At 39.3% G+C, this 23,884-nt stretch overlaps 2 protein-coding genes across 3 annotated transcripts in view; both read left to right on the top strand.

Annotated features, from left to right (window-relative positions):
- Positions 1–15,195, top strand: part of tmcc3 (transmembrane and coiled-coil domain family 3) — a 41,437-nt gene extending 26,242 nt beyond the window's left edge. For both annotated transcript variants that reach the window (XM_051392752.1, XM_051392754.1), the window contains exons 2-5: positions 8,118–8,288; positions 9,319–10,100; positions 11,231–11,366; positions 12,638–15,195. In XM_051392752.1, coding sequence (XP_051248712.1) covers positions 8,118–8,288; positions 9,319–10,100; positions 11,231–11,366; positions 12,638–12,940 — 1,392 coding nt within the window. In that variant the 3' untranslated portion in view covers positions 12,941–15,195. The remainder of the gene's footprint in view (positions 1–8,117; positions 8,289–9,318; positions 10,101–11,230; positions 11,367–12,637) is intronic.
- A 3,504-nt stretch (positions 15,196–18,699) lies between these two features.
- eri1 (exoribonuclease 1) lies at positions 18,700–23,781 on the top strand. The gene is made up of 7 exons (XM_051392579.1): positions 18,700–19,058; positions 20,636–20,817; positions 20,934–21,150; positions 21,245–21,328; positions 21,419–21,528; positions 21,620–21,734; positions 22,573–23,781. Exons 1-7 carry the CDS (start codon positions 18,981–18,983, stop codon positions 22,813–22,815), a joined length of 1,029 nt encoding a protein of 342 aa, XP_051248539.1. The 5' UTR covers positions 18,700–18,980; the 3' UTR covers positions 22,816–23,781.
- The last annotated feature ends 103 nt before the right edge of the window (positions 23,782–23,884 follow it).

Genomic DNA, 23,884 nt, shown 5'->3' with positions numbered 1-23,884 from the left:
TTTTGGAGAGTGATGTGTCTCTGACTGATCCTCCGGGTAATGTTGACGTGTCCCGTTCGGCCCGCCACGAGTTCAGCTGCAGCCTGTTAAGACTTGAACTCAATAATCAGGCTCATACTGTTTGCTTCCCCTCAGCCCCACCTTGGGTTTGGCCCCAGTACAGGTGTGTGTGTTTATGTGTAAGGTGTGTGTGTGCATGTCTGAAGCTAGAACAAAGGTGACGTTATCAACACAAAGTGAAGGCAGAACCATATATGGAGGTCTTTGGATCACATGCTTTAATATGTCTGTGTGGATCTTTTTGTTTTGCCTCATACACACTTCTAATAATGTAATAGTAATATTTGTATATAATTAGCTCGTATCAAAAGCAGTGATTATCAAGTGCTATACAAAAACATAATCCATAAAATAAAACAACATAAAAATAGACAAATGAACAGAATTTAACAAGAAAATCAAGAAAATGGGTTGATAAAATTCCAATATACACATAAATATACATAAATATCCACACATATACTGTATATACTTGTATATATATATATTAAATTGTAAGAAGGCAATGGGCAAATGGGTCTTCATTGATTTAAAAGAGGATACTAATTGTGCATCAGAGTTCATCAGGCAGGTCCATACAGGCACTTTACAAGTGCAAGGATTAGTTGATATAATTTAATATCTTTGGGTTTTAGATTGCTGGTCAGAAACAGTTTGTATGTGTCAAGTTGTGTATAAGAAAGTCATGACAGATATTTTTTACTACCCTTTGTGACATTTTGTTGACCAAACATTTAATGAATGAAGAAAAGTTATCGATTAAAGGTCCAGTGTGTAACATTCAGGAGGATCTATTGGCAGTAATGGAATATAATATTCATAAGGTATGTTTTCATGTGTGTATAATCACCTGAAAATAAGAATTACTGTGTTTCCGTGACCTTAGAATGAACCGTTTTATTCATCTTGACAACAACATAGTTGCCTATGACACCTTCTATCTTTATATTCTTTGACTGGATAAGGAAATAAACCTTCGGTGAGAGGAAGAAGTGTTTCTTTTTAGGGGAGTCAGTTATAACGTTCAGCCATTGTTGCAGTGCTGAATATATCTCTGTGTTTGCATCCTAGCCCATTTCCCATTTCCCGTCTGTTCTCTGACTGTTTTGCTCTCCATTTATTCTCTGGGTAATTCTCTGTTGTACCTCTGGAGCCCCATGGGGAGGAGTGTCTGTCTGCCAGCTTCCCTTCCCCACAGGAGGCTCCTACTCTCCAGTCACAAAGTCACGGCTGATCCCCTCCAGGCAGGAGGCTCTCCACTCCAATTCACATGAACCCAATGTCTCATTTCACCTTAAAAACGTCCCTTTTTTTTTGTATCATAGGTGAACTAAAAACTCTTTCTATCTCTGTATGTGACTCGAATACATTATAAAAAGGGGAACGGTTGAATAAACACACTGTTTTTTTTTGTTATTTCTGTGATAATTTCACACATTAAAAGATAATGCGGTGTAAAGATACTTGAATATAGGGAGTTCCTCCGATTAATTATTAAAATCAGTTTCATTTAAATCAACTGAGGAGATAAGAGAGGTTTGCTTTGTAGATAAGAGAAGTTATGAGCCCTCATATAACAGCGATGGAGATAGAAGCACAGTGGTGGTGTAAAAGTTTAGAAACCAGATTTAAGATAATGTGAAAATTATACGGCCAAGTGTTTATTAGGAGTGTGCAGGGTAATTTTAATGATGAACAGCAGTGATAGAGACATTTCATTTATTATTCATGCAGCACAAACAATATTGTTTGATTTGTTTGAGTCCTTTTAGTGCACAACATGCTCTCTTGCCTTTTTAGCATTACATTGTTGATTGCATCTCACAGGTTGACCGGATTTGAATTCAGTTGCAGGTGCAGTGGTTTGTGTAACCGGTACCTTTTTATTCTGTGGCAGCACGATGCATTAGGCTTGGTGTATGAGCTTTTTTCTCCGCAGCCCTCAGGAAGTACAGTCATAAATTACCAGGCATACTCATCTGTGTTATTCTCAAGTCTGTTGGAACAGAGTGGCCTTGGCACACGTAACAGAGTTTTCATGGATTTATCCTTTCAAAACTTCAGTATCTAAATTGTGTCTGAGCACACATCTCCATATTTGTCCAGAGAGCTGCTGTATATTCTGTGCCGTTAGGTAAGAACGAGATAATGTTGGAGGAGGTAAACATAATGGACGAGGCAGAGGCAGAGAATGCCACGAAGGAAGAGTGTTCCTATTTTTAGGGGCTCCTCTGAGAACTAGCTGTGTTTCCATCAATGTCTTTTGAAATATATCGTGTTAGAAAAGTTAGAGGATTTCTTAAAGACTCTAAATGGGAGCTGAAAACGCTACAACAGTTGCTCCTCATCGCCCCTGTGGCTCTATAATACGTCTACGATCGCTCCACACAGATCTGATGCAACCTTCCTCACATTAATACATGAAACAAACAGAAATCTCATCTTTCCATTATCTTCCCTGCATTGTTTTTTTATCGTTTTAAGACCAAGTTACGACTTTCTTTGTCATCAAATATCCCCCTTTTCGGCAATGCATATTGTGAGGTAGTTTCCTGCGTCTCCTCCTCTAAATCTCCTGATCTGGGTTCTTTCAAATCTCATTATTTTCTCCCCCCGGCGCTCAAACACACACCAGTTTAATTCAGCCCTTGCTAATCTGGTGCGCCGGTTCTGACAGTGTGTGGCTTCATGCTGGGCTAGAGCCGACTAATAGATGACTAATGTGGTATAATCTGTTGCATTCAGTGTTTTTAAGCACTCATTTGTCAGAGAGGAGACATAAAGAATCGTGGATGCCAAATACAGTGTTTGTATTCGCTCTCTGATGCAAATAAGAAACAAAGTTATTTAATTGTTTGGTATATTGTCAGAAACTAAAGTTCTCTTCTAATTAGTTGTCTGCCAATAGACAGAGGAAGGCTAATTTTCGGTCTTTCAAGGCTGAAACGAGCAAACTTTGACATTTTTTGACAAATGATTTCAGCTGTATTACTTTATTATAGATAATGATTAAATAATTTCTATATAAATGAAATAAAGTGCAGCTGCAGTTGGGTTATACTCCGCCTTTTATAATTTCCCACAAGCGGACATTTGCGAAACCCCAAAGATATTCAGTTTACTATAATGTACGACAAAGAAAATGCAATAAAGTTCTCACATTTGAGAAACTGGAACTAGCAAATGTTCGGCATCTTTGCTTGAAAATATGGCTGAATGATTATTCGGTTATTAAAATAATGGCCAACTAACTGATGCATTATCAGCACCGTAATATTTTAAAAGCAAGCAGACCGTAAGCAAGCTTCCTGTGAGACTGTTGACAAATAATATTTATCTACTTATCTTAACTAGCATTCCCCGGGGGATGATTTTAAATGTCCTGTAAACAGCCTTGAATTGATTGATTGGTGTTGCGGGGCGGTTTGTTCATTCATCACTTGGCAGACAGCTGCTGATTGGTTTTTGACAAAATGTTGAGTTTCACCTCTGCCTATCAGCCAAATGGCACTGATTAGCCGAAGGGGATGATTGCGTCGCTCCTGAGGGATGACATGTTTACCGTTTCCTTGTTTCTAAGTTGTCTCTACCTCTGGCTCATGTTGGCGGAAAATAAATTGATGGATCGGACTCAGCAATAAATAGCATCTGAATAGCTTCTGTGCTGGGAGCAACAAAGAGAAAAAGGCTTTCCCTTGGCAATTTCCTGTGTGTTTGTGCCAGGCCCTCGTCTCCCCGTGGCAAGGTCCCTTCTCCCAGCTCATCAATGAGATGCTCGGATGAGCTGGCTTAGTGGGAGTTGGAGTAGCACTTGCTGGCCCACTCTCTCTATTTTTCACATAAGAGTGTACACAGCTTCCTCTCCAGTCTCTAATCTTAGATTTGGAAAGTAGAAAAGCCAAAGCAGGCTATGTCTGCCTCATCTCTTCTGCTTTACGTGTTGTTGTGTTGCAACAGTTTAGGCCTTTTGATTGATTATTATTTTCATCATCAGTCGATCTATAGATTATTTTTAGCCACAGCCCGGCTCTTGGAAGGTCAGTCGGTTGGTCAGTTTGTCCATCACTCTGGTCCAAATGAAATCATCTATCAGATGAATATTAGATGGATCGCCATGACAACTGGCACACGCGTTCACGCACCCCCCAGGATGAAGTGGAAAAACTTTGATGACCATCAGACTTTTCATCTAGCCCCGCAAGGGGTGCAACGCTTTGGTTTGTGACCAAATACCTCAAAACTAATCCCATTTCCATCAGCCTCAGCTATACTATACTAGTACATCACATATTTTTAATTTAACAAATGTTAGCATGCCAACAAGCTACACTAACATGGGGTAAATGGCAAACATTAGCTCCTGAACGGTCATTGTGAGCATGTTAGAATGCAGTTGTTGACTGTAGACTCGTAGTTTTGTTTTCAGATTAATTAATTAATATCTTCTCTAAATTGTTACAGAAGTTCCCAAACCCAAAAATGACACGTTCAAGTTGCTTTTGTGTGGTTCAAAAGTCAAAGATATTTACTTTACAACCTTTTAAAAAGAAAGAAAAGCAACAAATTCTGACATTTGAGAAGCTGGAACCAGCGAGTGTTCGACAAGTCGTTGATGATAAATGACTTAATCAATTACCAAAGTTGTTTGATTGGCAAACTTTCAATATTCATGTATTTGTGTGGTTGTTTGTGGGCTCGAGAGGATCGTTGTGCCACGAAGGAAACAAAAAAACAGAAGAGTAGAGCTTGAGGTTTTCAGATGGATGGTTTTTTATTTGCATCAGAGCTTCCAGACCATGTTTAAACCCCCGGATGCTGCAGACGTTACGTAAATCAACCAAGTTAGCCTTCACATGTCTTTGTTAGCTTCTTCACTTGTGGGCTGTCTGCTGTGAAAAATCTAATTTAAGAGCATTTTTACAGCAAGTTTATAAGGCCAGTAGTTCCCTCGGAGGGGAAAGAAATTGGAGAGAGAAGAACATTCTGCATTCACATCCTTTCATACATTTTTTATCTCTCTGAGATGAGCAGAATCTCCCAGCTCTACACAAGTGAATATCCGAATATCTCCTTTATATTTCCCCACCGGACAAATGCCCCGCTGTTTGTGTGTTTTGGCTGTGTGTCCACCCATCTGTATGATAATCTAAATGGCCTCAGTGCAGACCGAGGTCATAGGACGAGCAGTGGCCAGATATCTGCTCACGTGTGTCCTCTGAGACATATGGTGCTGCTCTGTGTGTTCACATGTTAATAATTTCCCCCACTCTCACCCTCAGACCCACTTTCCAGTAGGGGATGTTCGATACGTGTGCGGACTGCAGAGTGTGAGGCACTGCTGACCGCGTGTTTATACACTTGAATCTCCTGCAGCCGGCTGATTTATGACCGGGCTGGTGTGTGTGTGTGTGTGTGTGTGTGTGTGTGTGTGAGTGTGAGAGAGGCAGCGAAGGAGGGAAAGGCAAAAACGTTGGTTTGTGCAAATGAAGGCTGGTCACAAATGTTTTTTTTTTTTTACAAAACACACAACCTTGAATCCAATCCAACTGAATTCAAGGTTGCTTCTGTTTTGTTTTGTTGTTTTTTTGTTGTTGTTTTTTAAGTCTAAAGCAGGGGTTTTTATTGTGTGCAGCGATAGGAAGATGATGCCTTGTATCCTGTTCATTGTTCAGTGATCGTCATTAGGGACTAATAACTCAGGCTGCGTTTAATAATGACTTTTAATTACTAAATTTTCTGCTGATTACTTCTTTGATTAACCTCTTGCTTCCCACCGCTCCAGCCAAGGGACCCTAGCACTTGAAGTGCTATGAAAAGCCTCAATTAACATGTAACATGTTTAGAAACGCACTCCTAAAACGCTGTCGAACTCATGACTCACAAATCTGAATTAACTCAGCAGAACCACATTTATTCCACACATTCGAAACTCGACCGTAATCAATATAATGATTTGAACTCATCTTTGAACTCTTTACAAAAAGGAAAAAAGAAGCCCTAAACATAAACCAGATTAAGAATATGGTGCCTCCAGAGGTCCGGACATTTAAGGGTTAATGGCGTTATTCCCTACAGCTATATAAATTGTTAAAATCTCATCACAGGCTACCAGAGTGTGAAAAACTGCTTCGTTGGCTCAACCAGCAGTGTAAATAAATGCAAACGAACCCTCCACTCGTTAATCAACAAACAGCAAATGTTCTATATTTTCCCTTTTTTTTAAAATGTTGATGGTATCAACCGTTATTTACAACACGGGTTCGCTCCGGCTGCATTTCTGGCTGGACTGGTGAATGTGCGATGTTCTGAGGGTGTTAGCCATCTGCACTCAGGAGTATCAAGAAGTATAATTTAATTCAGAAGAGCGGAAATTCATATGAATGGCTCTCGGTTACTGAATAAAGATTGCAAAAAGTTTAACTCAATGTTTTATTGGACTTATTATTCACCGCTATGGATGACGATAGCTGACTCAGCAGGCTGTATCACAGGCTGTACACCCCCCAAAAAAAGCCACAGCACACAATTAAAATGTCATATATATATATTCTGCTCATCTATGTGTAAGAAAAAGACAAAAAAGAAACCTGCCTTCAGGGTATGTCAGCAGTTTGCTTGCGTGTGTGTGTGTTTTAAAGCTTAGTCTGTCTGCGTGTGTGTGTGTGTATGCTTTGCTGCCGTGGCAACAAGAGTTACCACATACTAATATTTTAGGTTGCCTTACATAATCGTCTGCTTTTGTCAATACAGAGAGTGGATTTTCAGTACAAGAGGCACTGGGGGGGCTGCTTGAATGGAGCCCTGGGCTGCACACTGCTCCACTAACTGACCATTGTGCAGTCTTAAGACAGATTTACTGTCTCATCAGCTCCCTTTTTTCCTCCTCTTTCCTTTCCAGTCTAAACACCAGAGTCCTCTCAAAGACTGCACACTCAATACTCCTTTGATCCTCTTGTTTTTCTTTTTTGGCTTTGCTCTTACTTTATGTCTGTCTTTCTTGCCAACGTGGTTGTGTGTACTTACTAAGAGCTTTTGTGTGAGGCAACATAAACACACCTGCTGTTTTATATCAAATGGCACAAGATTGTGCCGCAGGTTTTTTGGTACATCGTTTTTAGCCGCAGCATCTGACGTCAAAGTCTTTCTTCTGTCTGCAATATATGTATTTTTTAGTTTTTACTGGCAGTGTAGCACTTTGTCTTCTATTTTAATTTCCTCTCTGAAGTTGTTGAATGAGGCAGTTCTTAATACTAGTCTACACTGGTCCACCACTTTTAATCCAGGCTGAAATATCTCAACAACTAGTGGATTACACAGACTTTCATGGTCCCAGAGGATGAATCCGACTGACTTTGTGTAAGAAAAAGACCCAACAAAAGCCCCTGACCTTTCCATGAGGTTTAAATTTGCCGCTTTTAGTTAAATATTTAGTGCTAGTTAGCAAATGTTACCACGCCAGTCATGGTAAAACATCATACTTGCTGTACATGAGCATGTTAGTATTGTCATTTAGCTGTAAATACAGCCTCACAGAGGTGCTAACATGGCTGGGTTACATAGTTTAGTCTGACAGCTTGTACAGACCTCAGAGGCTTTGCTTTTAGCACCAGCATGTATTGTGTCTCTTCAGTTTCTATTCCAGGTATACTACTCGGTGTAATTCAGAAGGAGCAGTCTCTCTGAAGTTGTTGAAGGAGGCATTATATAATTTTGTGCCTCACAAGTACAGCTCTCAACAACAGTTATTATCTTAGGTGCACCTAATGTGTGAGCGGTAATACATCACCGGGGCTAAAATAGCAACAACAGAGTCAGATTGTGTCTGGCTTTTGATTTTTAAAGCTGTTATCGTATCAGCTGCACTCGAGATAACACCCTGAATGCTGAACGTTTGTTTTATATATATATTTAGCTGACTCGATTGGTCAATGGACACTGACTATGAACTCAGTATATTTGGGTTTAAGGACTGTTGATCGAACAAAACAAGACATTTTAAGACGGAAACTCTGGGAGAATTCAAATGTTTTCATTCTTTTCCGTATGTGTGTCCATAGGCAGAGCGCAGCAGTTCCGATGTCAACATCCTCAGCATCCCGGTGCCCATCCGTCGCGGCGGCTCAGAGTCCAACCTGGACGTGGTGGACAGCGTTGGAGATGACGGAGTGGGCCTGGATTTCACCAAGGGAGCGCTGGGTATCGACAGCCTGCAGCAGAAGATCCTCAAGGTAGAGAGTAAAACACGAGTCACCTCCTGCATGCGGCCTCTCTTTGTAGATTCACTGTGTTTGACTTGCAGAACGGTGTGCACACATATGACGCGTGGAACCTTCTGCACAAACATTACACAAGAGTGAATATTAAATACATCCTTAGCTCGGTGTGGTAGAGCTGTGTTTCTTAATCCAATAATGAGACGGTTCCCATTTCGATTTCCGCTATGATACTACAGATACCAATCACAAAAAGCTATTAAATTGATTTGTTGCAGTAATGAATTGTATTCCATCCCATCTTTTAATTCATTTTCAGCCTAGTCTCAGCTTTCACATGCTTTCTCAGAGTGGAATTATTCCCACCATAGTACGATTATGCATCAGTGCAATTTGTCTTCATATCTCTCAGTTGATTTAGTGGTTTATCCTAATTTTTAAAAGCCTTTTGGGGCCATAACAGAAACCAAATGAAGAGATTATAAACAAATAATGTTACGGCTCCCACATACACACTTCTCCTCAAAATGATGCTTCAGAAGGGCATTGGGTTTAGTTATTCACTGGAGATCTTTGAAGCAGTACTGTTACTCACCAAAACTTACTGTGTGTGTATCCTTGCAGCCAACATTTTAAATCTAGAATTGTTTACATCCATGTTTACGAGCTTGCAGTCTTCTTTTTTTACTGCAGTTTGTCGACACATTTCTGAGTAAAGCTACGGCCGATGCTTCCCCACTTCCTGCATGTAGACCTTCACAGTTAACTGGAAGTCTTAATAATGCTAAAAGAGTTGTTTCTCTAATAGTAGATTAAGATATTTTCTGCACTTTTAGTTCCATGGGATTTGTGCTTTTTAAGTTGTCAGGAAAAAACAGAACTGAGTCAGATATGAGGCCTCTTCACACCTGCAGTGTGAGTGTAGCCATGTAGTGAAGAAGTGCTCTGTCATCTATGTTAACTTCTAAATCTACATCTAAATCATTTCCGCACTGGGAGTTTTGCATATTTTACATTTTGGAACAAATTTCACTCTCCCTTGCAGGTGACGGAGCAGATTAAGGTGGAGCAGACGGCTCGAGACCAGAATGTCGCCGAGTACCTGAAGCTGGTAAACAATGCTGACAAGCAGCAGGTGGGGCGAATACGTCAGGTCTTCGAAAAGAAGAACCAGAAGTCGGCGCACACCATCGCCCGGCTGCAGAGGAAACTGGAGCAGTACCACCGTCGCGTGAAGGACAGCGAGACTAACGGGAAGCACGGCCACAAGGATGGCAGCAGCAAGGAGTCTGGGACTCACAGCAAAGAGGGCAGCTTGCGGGACGTCAGCGTCACCGGGAGGCACCCGGCTCTGGATAAAGTGAAGACAATCGGTCCCGGTGTGTCGCTCTCACCGCCCTTCTTCTTCAACAAGTCGCGGGAGTTCGCCAACCTCATCAGGAACAAGTTTGGAAGCGCCGACAACATCGCACACCTCAAGAGCTCCATGGAGGCGGGGTCTGGGCTGCAGGTGGACAGCGGGGCGAGGGGCCTGAGCGGGAGCGCCAACACAGTAGCCAAGACGACCAAGTATCCCAGCGACGACGAGTGCTCCACGGGGACGTCTGCGTCTGCCGACTCAAACGGGAACCCAGCTGGGGGCTCGGGGGCCGGGTCTGGAGGCCCCGGGAGGTCAGACTCCAACGGGCGGCTGGGGGAGGTGCTGGACATGGTGCGGGAGATCAGGGAGGCTCAGGCGCAACTGGCAGAGGACATGGAGACTCTGAATACACAGTTCAAACGAGATTACAGCTACTTCTCACAGATGATGCAGGAGGAGAGATACAGGTAGGCTTGTGCGTTCAGGATGGCTCATAACACTCACACCGATATCGATGTTACACCCACACGTGACACACATACCCAGTGATGGTCGGTTCAAATACGCTCAAACAGAATTTAAAGTAAGTGGGTCAAGCAGCACTCTATTAGATTAATAGCAACAGAATGAATGTTTCAGGCTCCTCTCAGTGTGTGATGACCAGGAGTCTTAATATAGTTCATTTTATTACATTTAAAACATAATAAAGTTAGAGAGATGGAAATAAATCAAATGAAAAATCTCCAGTCCAGTCATCAGTAGCCAGAACATATTATGTATCTGTATGTAGCTCGATGGTGTCTTTAATGAAACCCTTCCTGCCTGCTAATGTCTTTAAATCTCGATGGTGCTCCTAGTTTGTAACACATGCATTAAAACGTGTACTTACTGAGATAACCCTGTTTATGTCAGTCGAGTAATGTACTTCCATTTAAGAAATGTTCTCCAGAGCCACATAAGATATTTAACAACCGGCCGTGTGGTGCTCTCTGTCGCTAGGAAATACATTTTGAGTCAGTTGAGTAGATATTTATTCCATAATCTATATCAGTGAATCCTAACTTGGGGGTCCAAGTTAAATGAAATTAAAGAGAAAACTTTTTTATAAGTTAAACAAAATCATGCATATTTTTGCTCTGGCTTTTCTTTAAAAACACCTTTAACCTCCTCGTGCCTCTAAGTGTCCTTTTAAAATATATGAAATGAAAAGAAATAAATAGTTTCACACTTCTGCTGCAGGTGCCTGACGATGAATCCAGTAATCCTCACCCCGCAGTAACACTCTTAACTGGGCAAATTCTGTTTGCACATCTGCTGCTGAACTTTAAAGAGCTTTTGACAGTTTTAAGAGGAGCCATTATTATAAGCTTTTGTAAACTAAAAATAGATTGCAGAGCTTACACACAAACCCCCAGACGGTTGCTAAGTCAACCAGGGGCAAATGTTTTCAGCAGCTTAGTTGCAAGTAGTTGATAAACTACTGTACTGTTACTCGCCCACACACACACTCAATTATGCATTGTTTCTCCCTCTCTCCTCTTGGCTCTCTGCCTCCACCTACTCTGTGTGTGTGTGTGTGTGTGTGTGTGTGTGTCAGGTATGAACGGTTGGAGGACCAGTTAAATGACCTGACAGAGCTCCACCAGCACGAGACCAGTAATCTGAAGCAGGAGCTGGCCAGTATCGAGGAGAAGGTGGCTTACCAGGCCTATGAGCGGGCCAGGGACATACAGGTAATGTGTGTTTTGTGTACGTACACAACCACACAGTTATAGCCTATAAGTAGCAGTTATATAATACACCACACACTCACATTTAACCTTTGATTAACATATATATATATGAACAAGTACAGTGCTGGAATTTCCCTGTTTTGTTTCAGACTATAAAGGCACTTAACTTATAGTACTGACATTCATATTTTATGTATTAATGTCATTTATAAAGCATAAATGCACTGTTTGCAGATTCTTAAATGTGAGCATTTGTTGAGTTTCTGTTTTATTTCATTGTAACATGAATAGAGTTGCCAAGTGGGATTGTTTCAGATGCTCCTGGTTCTCATTGGGAAAGTACAGTTAGTTCATTTTCTCCGTAGACAATGTTGGGGGATTTCCACAACACAGATGAGTTTGAAATTCTCCCAACTGAACTATCAGTCCAAAAGATAAAGAAATATATACATATAGATGAAGATATCTTAGAAAATGTCTGGTATCTATCCTTAATATAAGACAAACTGTGAATACCAAAGTACATTTCTGTTCAAATGATCCAACCACAGAGCTTAAGATTAATGTTAATGGCAGCCGAAGCTGGAGAAAATCTAATTAACTGTGGCATTAAAACCATTTTGAAACTCTGAATCATGGATCTGACTGATCTCTTCTCTATACAGTAGCCAAGGCTTATGGGTATTGTAGTTTTAGAGTTGTGCGCCAAAAAAAAAAAAAAAAAAAAAAAAACACAACTTCCCAGAAATAATTAAAACTGATTGTCAGAACTTAAACCAATAAAGTTGTTACATTATTGGAGATTGTATTTCTGTGTTAAATAATATTAAGGATGTCAGCCTTTTATGAGATAAGTCAGCAATGAAAATATTTTAGATTTGGCCCAACTTATTTGCCTGTTGTTTTCCAATTGGTGGTACAATTCCCATTATTTTAGTTTTCTAGTGTAATTTGGGGAAAGAAAAAGACAGACAGGTGAGAATGAGAGAGAGAGAGAGAGAGAGAGAGCGAGAAGAAGACAGACATGCAACAATATCTCCGGTCTGATTTGGTTACATGGCACACACCGGAGCCTCCAGCATCTCCTATTTATTTCTAATGTGATACACAACTCCTGTACTAATGAAATTAATGTCAGTTCCCATTTCACTGCCCTTCCCTTGTGACTCATAGTTCTCCAGTATTTCCCCTGATCTTAACTAATGTTTTTAATGTGTGTGTGTGTGTGTGTGTGTGTGTGTGTGTGTGTGTGTGCGTGTGCGTGTGTGCAGGAGGTCCTCGAGTCGTGCCAGACTCGTGTTTCTAAGCTCGAGCTCCAGCAGCAGCAGCAGCAGACGGTTCAGGTGGAGAACACCGACGCCAAGGTGCTGCTGGGGAAATGCATCAACATCATGCTGGCTATCGTCACCGTGATCTTGGTGTGCGTTTCCACGGCAGCGAAGTTCACCGCCCCGCTGCTGCGGAGCCGCCTCCACCTGGCGCTCACCTGCGTTGGCGTGTCCTTGCTGGCGCTGCTGTGGAAGAACTGGGAACATTTACAGTGCGCTTTGGAACGATTGGTCCTGCCGCACTGATCTGGGACTACAAAATGAGACCGGAACACGAAAAACAACAGGGGAGGAGTTTACATGTAGCCTTACACCAGCCCCCTTGTTTCCCCCCGGCGATTTTAGGCTCCATGGTGATTTATGGCTGTGTGCTTTGCATGTCTAAATGGGGTCCACACAAATCCGCAAAGCCTTTCCCAGAATGCATCTCCACAGTGATTCCAACAAACAAACTCACACGTGTAAGCTGATATAAGTTATCAAAACTTTAACTTAACAACATGCTGTCTGCAAGAAGGTGCAAACGTACGAACTGCAGTGACGGTGTATCACTACAGTCCAAAGTATCGGACCAATAAGAGACGAATCGGCTGGAATTGATCCGGTGACAGCCATATTATTGGCTTCTGGACTCCCCCTTGCTCTCATCTGGTCATCAGAAGATTCTGGTGGCACCAACAACAGACACTAAAATCTAAATATAGAGGAGAGGGCTTTAATTGGGGCCTCAAAATACAGTGATTATTTCCTGCCCTTAAAGGGAAGGGTATCTGATATAGCACCACCTCACACCTCTGAACAAGCACTCACTGGCAGTACATGGCCGGTCGGTCAGTCTCGAACCCGCACAGTACGCCTCCTCGTACACCAGCCAGCTGTGGCAACACAAAGACACATCCACCTGAAGGTTGATTTGTACCGTGTGTCTGTACTTAATTGTTCTGTATTCATGTGACGTGTTTCTTGTCTCATTCAAAAGGAAATTGTTTTAGACTCTGTGTGTGTGTGTGTGTGTGTGTGTGTGTGTGTTCATGTACTGTACGCCTGCTTGTGTGTGTTTGTACTTCGTTTCTTAACAGAACATTTTGTGAAATACATTTTGCTTTCTTGGTGAGAAGATTGACACCAGTCATGTCTGTATGCTAAATATAAAAAAAAAAAATAGAGCCAGGTGACAGTTAGCTTAGCTTAGCATAGAGACTGGAAACCTGTTAAGCTCACTAATTAACACGTAAAGCCATGATCTGTTATTGGACAAAACCTGGCTAGCTGTTTCCCCCCGTTTCCAGTCTTTGAGCTAAGCTAAGCTAACTAGATCTCATTAAGGAAACTTACAAGCATATTTCCCAAAATGTCAAACTATTCCTTGAAAGGAAAGCTTATAAACTGCCTCCTGTCTTGTTAATTTAATGCTTCTGGGTTTTTTTTTTTTGTCATGTAAAATTAGTTGCTGCTCAGAGTTATTTTGGGAATAACATTCGGTGAGTTGACGTGCTTTACTCAGTTCCAAAGACTGTGAGGAAGATCCTGGGCGATTAGATGAAAGCTCTAAATGCGAGCATGTTTTTATGGAATTTCCTTTTTTTATTTTTACACGGTGAACAGAACCAACTTGTGTTTTGTGTGAAGCCTTTTTGAAGTCGTGCTGCGTTCATGCCCGCGGGGGAATAACCGCGAGGATGATGTGTGTACTAACAGTTCAAAGTCTCGACTTGAAAGGATTCTCACCTGTTGAGGATCGTCTCAAGCTTCGGAGAGAGAGAGAGAGAACGTGGGTGATTAATGCTACTACATTTCAATTCCTTATAATAATTTCACACTTTACTCTCGCACAGCTGGGGGAGTGACTCATTTGAGAGGATGTCAGGGAAATTAGCACAGAAAGTCCGTGACTTGGAGGATGAAGATTGTTGTCTTTAAATTGTTTTAAAAACAAAAGCAAGTACGTCAGCTCTTGCACTAAGATATTAAAATGACCGTTCCCCCCCCCAAGCAGCATTTACCACTTAAAACTAAAGTGGTAATATCAATACCCATAGCAGCTGTGTTTTTCCCCCTGTGCCATGAATGCAGCATTACAGATTGGATAGAGGAAAGTGAACAATGTAGCTCCATGTTCCCTAACCCTGTATCACTGTGATGATGAGAGGGATGAAATGGGACTGATGCCTTTTTCAATGCAGCTTATCACTTATACTGTGTGACATCTGTTTGCGTCCCCTCAAAAGCCAAATATAGAGAATTTTAAGGCACCTCAGCCTTTCTAAGGAACACTGAAATTACTGTTTTTATTCTTTTTCTTTTGTTTCAAATTGGCTCAAACACTATTTCTCTACTCTTCAGGAGAGACATGCACCTCCTCTCCGAAGCTGTATTTGTCAGTACATAATGTGTATTTTCACATTTCTGTTCTCTCCTATGTGCTTTAGTTTCTGGTTATGTTTCCATAACCTTATTTTATTTTTTTCAAATGAGAAAATAAATATTGGTTTTTCTAAGCATTTTTTTTCCCCCCTCCACGATTTTCTGTTTTCTTGCTGGTGCCTTTTTTTTATTCCCAGAATCTCATCCATTATACATTATCCATCCGACAGGCTGTGTGATGTAAGAACAGGGATCAAACCACTCTGCAAGCATCATAAGGAATTCATACATAAAATGGGTGTAAATGACTTTGACAAACAACAGCTGCACAGTGTGTTCGTTCTAGTGTTACAGGGAATATGTTAGTTGATGTGAACATTATTGTGCTGTTAGTTAAAACCATATATACCAGAATATGAATTTTGCAACACATTTTAGGCAGAAATCATAAATAATTAGCTAGGTAAACTATAAACTATATTTATTATATATTGTAGCTTAAAAAAGAAATAGTAAAATACTCTTATTAGCTTTTGTATTGATAATCATATGATAAACAGGGTGATAAAATTCACCTTTTTGTCTCCTTTTTTTGTCCAAATGGTGAGTAAATGTTTAAATTTTTACCTTCTACTCGATAGATTAGATTGTTTATTGGCTGGGAAGGGAGCTAATCTAACGGCCACTTGCATATTTTATCAGCATTTGGCTGGTGCTCATTTTCTAGGTAAATACTACTGTCACGTCTGTTATTTAAATATGAAGCTACAGTGAGGAGACTGCTTTGTTTAGCTTAGCATAAACAGTATTGCTCTGTCAAAGCATAACAAAATCCTCCTACTAAAACCTCTAAAGCTCATTAATTAAGTTATGTCCTGTTTGTTGAATCCACACAAAAGCTGTAACACAAATTACACATTGTGGTGTTTTGGGGGACCATAACACCACGTCATTTTTACACTCAGGTTTTTGCACCGATTAACAATTAATTACAATAATAAACTTTATTTTTTACAGCGTTTTACAAATGTAAAAGTCCTTTTTACGTGGTTAAAACTGACTGTTACCAGTCTTTATGATAAGCTAACCCAAACAGCCAAATATGAAATAAAATAATGTGTCCTTCAGGATATATTAGAGCAGGGTTGATAGAGAGCAGGGTCGGACACACTGAGCTGTTGACTAGCATGGAAAAACAAATCAGTGTGTAATGATGGATGGTGACAGGCGCAGTGTATGTGTCGGATGTCATTAGTATGGAAATTAAAGAGTTGGTTGTCCACAGACTGAAACTACTTCAGGGACATGGAAATGACTTTCTGAACGCTCCTTTTGTCAACTTTTTGAATTCCAGAAAGAAAGGTCCACTCGTATCTGATCAGATGTCAGTCAGCCAGAATATAATTTAATAGAACCTATGATGCAGTTATTGGCTGACGTGTTCATTTCACTTCGGTTCTTTTACGAGCTTTATGAGGAGGTATAGTCATTTATTGATGTGGATTTATGGATCTATTAAAAAAACACAGGATTTTTATTGCCTGTTTCTAAGAGCTGTAGAAAAGATGTACGATCAAGTGCAAGTCAGTCCACTTTTTTATTATTATATTTGGCCACAAAATCAAAGTAATGTGCAAAGATTTCAAGAAATAAGCAAAGGTGGAAAGTAACTAAGTACTTTTACTTTAATTTTGAGGTACTGGTACCATTTTATGTCACTTTACACTTCTACATCACTATATTTCAATGGGAAACGTTAGACTTTTTTACATTTATTTGATCAATTTAGGCACTAGTTACTTTACTTATGTGAATGCAAAACATAATCAACAAATAGAATATGAATATAGGTAAAGATACAGTATATAAAGTGATTAAAAAGTAGTTTAAAGTAGTGCCTATCAGTGATTATAACCCAGTAATATAATAATATACATTACTCTGAAATGGATCATTCTGTATTATGACTACTTTTAATTTTGGTACTTTAAATATATTTTAATGCCAATCCTTTTGAACTTGAATGCAGTGTAGTATTGCTACTTTTACTTCAATATAAAATGATCCTGAATACTCTGAAGCGACGACAGACTGACAATAATAATAAATTAACTCATTCCTGAAGGATTCACAGATGCATCCTGAAATAAATGTCAGGTGGTTTTTGATTTATCTTCATTAAGACAACAAAAAAAACAAACATTTTCATTTAATTTGAGACGCCTTCCTGCAGCAGAAACATTTCAGCCACACCAACAAATATGTGATTGTTTTATTGGACATACAACAACTAGCAAAGTCACCGTTCCAGCTGTTTTGTGGATCATAAATCTTTTACCCAGTTGTTCTGGCCTCAGATTTATTATTCAGGTGGTGTTTTGCCCCTTTTTTCTTTCCTCCTGCTCTTTGTCCTGCAAACTGCTCTGTTTCTGCCAGAGTTAATCCTGCTCAGAAAGCCATGGCTCACTACAGCACCGGGCCAGGTTAGGTTCAAACATCTGTACTCCCAATACATCTGCTGAGGCATACTGTGTAGTCTATGTATGCGTGTATGGCGCAGTTGGATGAGACTGCCACCTAGCTGTCAGATATGAGCAGTGCCTCCAGATTAAACATGAATTGTTCCACAAAATCTCTCACAAATGTAACTGTTTTAAAAGATTATTCATCAACAGTGAACATAAAATAAAATCAATAAATATATCTTGTGTATCCTATCTTCATGTGTTATGTTCACAAGATGTACATCCAAACACATGTTTTATATATTATTATTATTATGTTATTAAAGATATTACATCTTTAATAATATGTACACAAAATATGTAACATTTATATATAATATAATACCTCCACTAAATTAATGATGTTGTCTCATTTTAACTCTGTGAACACACATAGAGTAAGCGGTCCACCACTACTTACAAGAGCAGAGATAAATATCTATATACATGTTTACATAACACATCATTTGAAATACTACTTTATAGTTTTTGTAGTTTTTGTTTTTATTTTTGAATTAAATATGAGACTAATTATTGTTAGTGAAATACATAAATAATATATATATGTATATAATATAATATATATAAATTAAAAGGGGCGTCTGTTGGAATCTACAGGTGTTAATATGACATTAGTCCCAGAAAAAAATCAGAATCAGAATCGGAAATAATATATTGATTGATTGATTGATTGATTGATTGATTGATTACAGCTGCTTAATGTTCTCACACGCAATTAAAGAATATAAGTAATAATTATATATCAATATGTAATATATCTAGGAATAAAAATAGAGAAAGAATGGATATTGGTATATACATATACAATAAAAATAATATAATCATATATAATTAAATAAAATAATTATATAATAAAAGTCTATGTACATTATAATACAATATATACATAGAAAAAATTTAATAATAAAATATATTTTTTTATGTTTCAGAAATACATAAATATAATATATTTGTGTATAAATATAATGTTTATTGTTTTTATTATTATATAAATAAAAAATATAATCAGAGGCCATGTTGTGAGTCATCCCCGACACAAGATGGCGGCCGTTAGCGTCGGGTTGCTTTGGCGCAAACCGGAAGTCGTCATAACTGTCCGCCTTGAAAGACAAAAAAAAAAAAAAAAAAGTTTATGTTGCTGATGTATTGTGAGAGCCGCTGCTGGCGGTGATTATTATTATTATTATTATTATTATTAGATTTTAATTTAAATTTAAACAATAATTAATTCAACAAAGTAGCAGCGCACGCGACGGCTTCAACGTAGACGACGCGGGAAATAATGGTGGCTATCCTGTTAGCAAGTGGAGCTAACGACACCCCCGGCCGCTAGTTACGGACATTATTCCCATTAATTAACTCAGGATATTTTAAAAATATATATACAACATATTTTAATGGATGAGCACAAGGAGAACATTCACGCCAAGGACGTCAATGTGAAGATGTCAAACAACACGAGAGAAGATGAGAAGGTTGGTTGTGCGCAGCTAACTCGGCTAGCTCCATGTTATGAGATTAAACCGTAAACATTCATTAGATTGTGTTAAAAAAAATAAAAAATAAAGCCCTTATTTAAATGTTATGTTTAATATATTTACACGTCAGATTAAACCCAGTACACATGTTATTTCTAACGTGGTGCAAAGCTGTAATTTTCTTATTTTTTTTAATGTTTTATTGTAATGTTTCCTTCGTCTTTGTTCCCACCGTTGTTTGTTTACATCTGCAGCCATTGTTTATTTATCTGTAAATATTAAAGAGAGAGATTAAACAATGTGATATAACGTTATATATATAGAGAGAGATTTACTCAAGATGCTCACACAATGTTAAACAATAGAAATAACTACATTTATAATAGGAAATGTACATTCAGGTATATATATATAAGAATAAAAGAGTATGTACCTTAAGATATAATATAGATAGAAGTAAATGTATGGCAGTGTGTGACTGACTGAATTAAATGAGGAATAGTTTTTTAAACATTGATCTCGAAGGTGAAATGTGTGATTAAACAGCATTATAATGAAGTATTTTAGTGCTGCAGAGTTGTCCTGGTCTGCAAATCTTTGTCCTCCAGATTTAAGAAGTTTGTTTGGTACAGATCCTCCAAAAATGTAGAGAAAATTAAATTTGTGATGCAAAAAATGATAATTTCCACGTAATTGTGGATCGTAATATCCGTCAAAATAATTATTATATGATGTTTTTACCATTTTTTCATGTCTGAAGCTGCAATTTTCTTAGTTAAAAGGCCAAATCGGTGTTTTGTTTTGTTTTTTTGCATGTTGTAGTCAGTTTTCTATAATCACTTGCACTGTAAACTAAGTGTTCTCCTTTTTATTGGTTGTCAATCAACAAAACAATCTCCTCCCCTGCCATTGGACAAAGTACAGGATTTAAAAATAAGAATACAAAATGACAGAACATTCACATTGATGGATCCAAAAGAAGTTATTTTGAAGTCTCCTTTCATGAACCGACGATAGTTAGAAGTGGCTGAATTTATCCTAGTAACAAGGAAGAAGTTTAACCAGTGAAGTAGACCTGATTTCTAATGAAAGGTGTAAAAAAAAAGAGAGCAAAATCATTGGTATAGTTCTCTTAATAAGTTCTGGTCAATATATAGAGGGGTGATAAATTAAATAAAAACTTTAATAAATGAGTGGAGAAACCTAATGAATCCAGATGTGTCCATACAGGACATGAGGGTCTACATTAGCGCTCTTTACCACCAAAAGAGGGAATATTTTTGGGAAGAAAGGTGTTCATCCCTCTAGAAGACTTTTAAAATCTCTGATAAGGAGCATTAAAGCTGTTGAGAAAGCTACTAGGACTCTTTATATTGGTTTTAACTTACAAAGTGAAGAGTTTTCTTTGGATCTAGAAAAGCTTTTGAGTGACATTTCTGACCTCTGCACCTTTACAGACGATCAGAACTGGCACATTTTTGGATATTATCTCTTCCTATAAACAAACCAAACCTGCTTAATGCTCTGTTTGTTATGATTTAGTGACGTTTAATGTCAAAATAATTCTTCTTCAGGCGAAGCCTTGCAGCAGAATATGTCCTACAGAAGAATCTTCTCCTCCGGCGTCCCCGTCTCAGTCGAACGGCGACTTCAGTCACCCTGTGTACAAAGAGATCGCTTTGGCCAATGGACACATAAACCGCATGACCAAGGACGAGCTTCGTGTCAAGCTATCGGAGCTGAAGCTCGACACAAGGTAACGGTAACCACATTACAGTAAACACACAGTTCGAAAAGGATCTACGGCAGCGTGGTGGTAAATGTTGGAAAGCTGGTGAAGTTTTCTAAACTCTTATCTCTTTGTGTGTGAAGAGGTGTGAAGGATGTGATGAAGAAGAGGCTGAAGAGCCACTATAAGAAGCAGAAGCTGATGCAGTCTGCCGCCGAGGGAGGGCCCACTGACACCTACTACGACTACATCTGTGTGGTGGACTTTGAAGCGACGTGCGAAGAGGACAATCCCTCAGACTTCCATCATGAAATAATAGAGTTTCCCATGGTTCTTATCAGCACGCACACTTTAGAAATTGTAAGTTGAGTTTTGGATGAAGGCCGGATTGTTCCTTTTGTTTTAACCCGCATGGTGAGTTTTGTGTTTATGATTCATCTCATTTATTTTGCAGGTGGACTCCTTTCAGGAATACGTAAAGCCAGAGTTGAACCCACAGCTTTCAGACTTTTGTGTGAAGCTAACAGGAATAACACAGGTTGGTTGAGGGTTCTTTCATATCAGTGTTGTATTAATATGATCAGGAGTCTTTTTGTGTGTACACTAATAAAAATGTTTTGTTGAGCAGAAAATGGTGGACGAAGCAGAACCGTTTCCCGAAGTCCTTCAGCGAGCCGTAGCTTGGCTTCAGGAGAGGGAGCTCGGCACAAAGTACAAATACGCCATTCTGACCGACGGGTACGTTTGAATGCTGCAGAATTCGGACTGAATCTGTGCGTCTAACTTAACTTAACATAACTGACGATTACACTTTTATATCTTCTTTAAGGGCCTGGGATATGAGCAAGTTCCTCAACATCCAGTGCCGGATCAGCCGTATCAGATATCCTCAGTTTGCGAAGAAGTGGATAAACATAAGGAAATCATACGGAAACTTCTACAAGGTTTGGGATCTCAAGTTAATCATTTTAAGATGGGAGACTGAATGTAAATGTCTTTTATTTATTCCACAATAACTCCTGCATGAGGTATATGGACATAAAACATTATTTCTCACTAACTAAATATAATAAATATGCACACAAGCACATTCTGCATTCAGTATTTACCTTAAAAGAAGCCAGTATTATTGAATTGCGTGACATTGTTAAATCTTTTTCTGTCACCGTCAGAGCTAAGATAACTAATATGTACTGATACTTGTCGCCTGAAACCTTCTGTCGAACATAAAACACACACAGACTTTGAGGGCATTGTCACAACACATTTCTCTCCTTTTGAAACTGACAGGTTATGAAAGTGTAGACAGAGTTCTTCTGCACAAAAACAAGCAAAAAGATGTTTTTCAAAAATAAAGCGACCTAGTTAATTACACTTGGGGTTATTATAAACCTAAACATGCCAACCCTGATGATCCATATATTCTTGAGTCTGAGGTTTACATGAAAGTTAATATATTCTGTATTGATATCTGTTTTTTTGGGAACTACTCTTTAAATTAACCTAAAAATATTGTAACAAACTCACCGTATATGATGCAATAGACCTTTTTTAGCCATTGTGACATGAACTAGTACTTTATTCAGGTCAAACAGAGTTGGGGTGCTGTCTACCCTACTATTTAATTTCAAACTGGCTGCTGTGAAAAAGGTCTATTTGCTGTTTGAAGGAAGTTTTTATGATGATTAAGATTATGTGAGCCCAATATCTCACCTTAGTTACCAGTTTTAAAGTCTTTAAACACCAGCAGACCACCAACCGGCTGTTTTCCTCCCCCCCCAGGTCCCCCGCACACAGACGAAGCTGAGCACCATGCTGGAGAAGCTGGGCCTGAAGTACGAAGGCCGTCCTCACTCCGGGCTGGACGACTCGCGCAACATCGCCAGGATAGCGCTGCGCATGCTGCAGGACGGGTGTCAGCTGCGCGCCAACGAACGCATGCACGCCGGCCAGCTGCTCTCGGTTCCCAGCTCTGCTCCCGTGGAAGGAGCTCCCGCACCGCATAACCCCCGCAGCAAGGAGTAGACCAGAATCTGAGGCATGTGCACACAGGAAACCCATGTCTGTCTCGGCTCTTTACCCTCAGTGAGTTTAAAAAAAAAAAAAAGAAAAAAAAAAAAAAGATCCAAAGCACTTTTAAGGTCAGTTTAGATGTATTATTTTTTTTCGTTTTGGAGCTTAAAAGCTGTAGTTAGCAAAGGGTATCTGAGTTTGACCAATAAATGAGGTCAATATTTTCATATGTGACGGTTTCTCTCTGACCTCCATATATTTTTACACCAGATGTCTGAGAACAGATCATTCCAGTGTGTTGTGGGAGGATTTAATTTTTCCCTCCACAGCTTCAGTGTTCAGTGTCAGTCTGTTAAAACCTCCCTCACTCTGCCTTATCCAGCTGCTAATATCCATCAAACGATTCGATTAAAATGCCTTCAGTTCGTCCCACGATGGTGCGTTTTAGTTTTTATTGCAGGGTTTTGCTTCCAAGAACTCCAAACATTTAAAATCTGTAACTTCTTGAGGCATTGAAATTAAGAATATTGATCATCTGCAGCTTCGGCCTTTTTTAAAAACCCACACATCTGTCCCAACTGTTGTGCAAGTAAACGCAAGAATCTATACATGTTGCTGCTATTGCTGTGCCGTTTGAAGTGCTACGTAACGGATCCACACTGTTGGACTCTTTCTAGATTTATTTCAAGGTTTGTAAACAGCCCCGTGGACTTGAATTGTCTGTATTGAGCTCACAGCACCATCGGTAATGACACCACATTGTCTACAAGGTGTTCATCTGACACATTAATGGATGCACAGCTGAAAAGAAAGTCCGCCTGTTGTGAGTACTGTGTGACTTTAAGCCAGCATTGTGTCATCTTTTGTATTGAGATTGAATTAACTTTTATTTCAAGGAGGATTCTCTATTTTAACAGGAACAGATATTCTTCTGAATGCCAAATAATGCAAATAAAATATGTTTCTCTGTTCTTGTAAGTAGTGTTTTGTTATCTTTGTCCAATTACATTTTATTTTTCTGCATTTGGCATGATCATCAACCCTCATTCACTTCAATGGTAACTTAAAGGTCCAGTGTGTA

This window comes from Dicentrarchus labrax, unplaced genomic scaffold (genome assembly GCF_905237075.1).
Source record: "Dicentrarchus labrax unplaced genomic scaffold, dlabrax2021, whole genome shotgun sequence".
Taxonomy (NCBI): domain Eukaryota; kingdom Metazoa; phylum Chordata; class Actinopteri; family Moronidae; genus Dicentrarchus; species Dicentrarchus labrax.
This window is presented reverse-complemented; position numbering and strand designations above follow the sequence as displayed.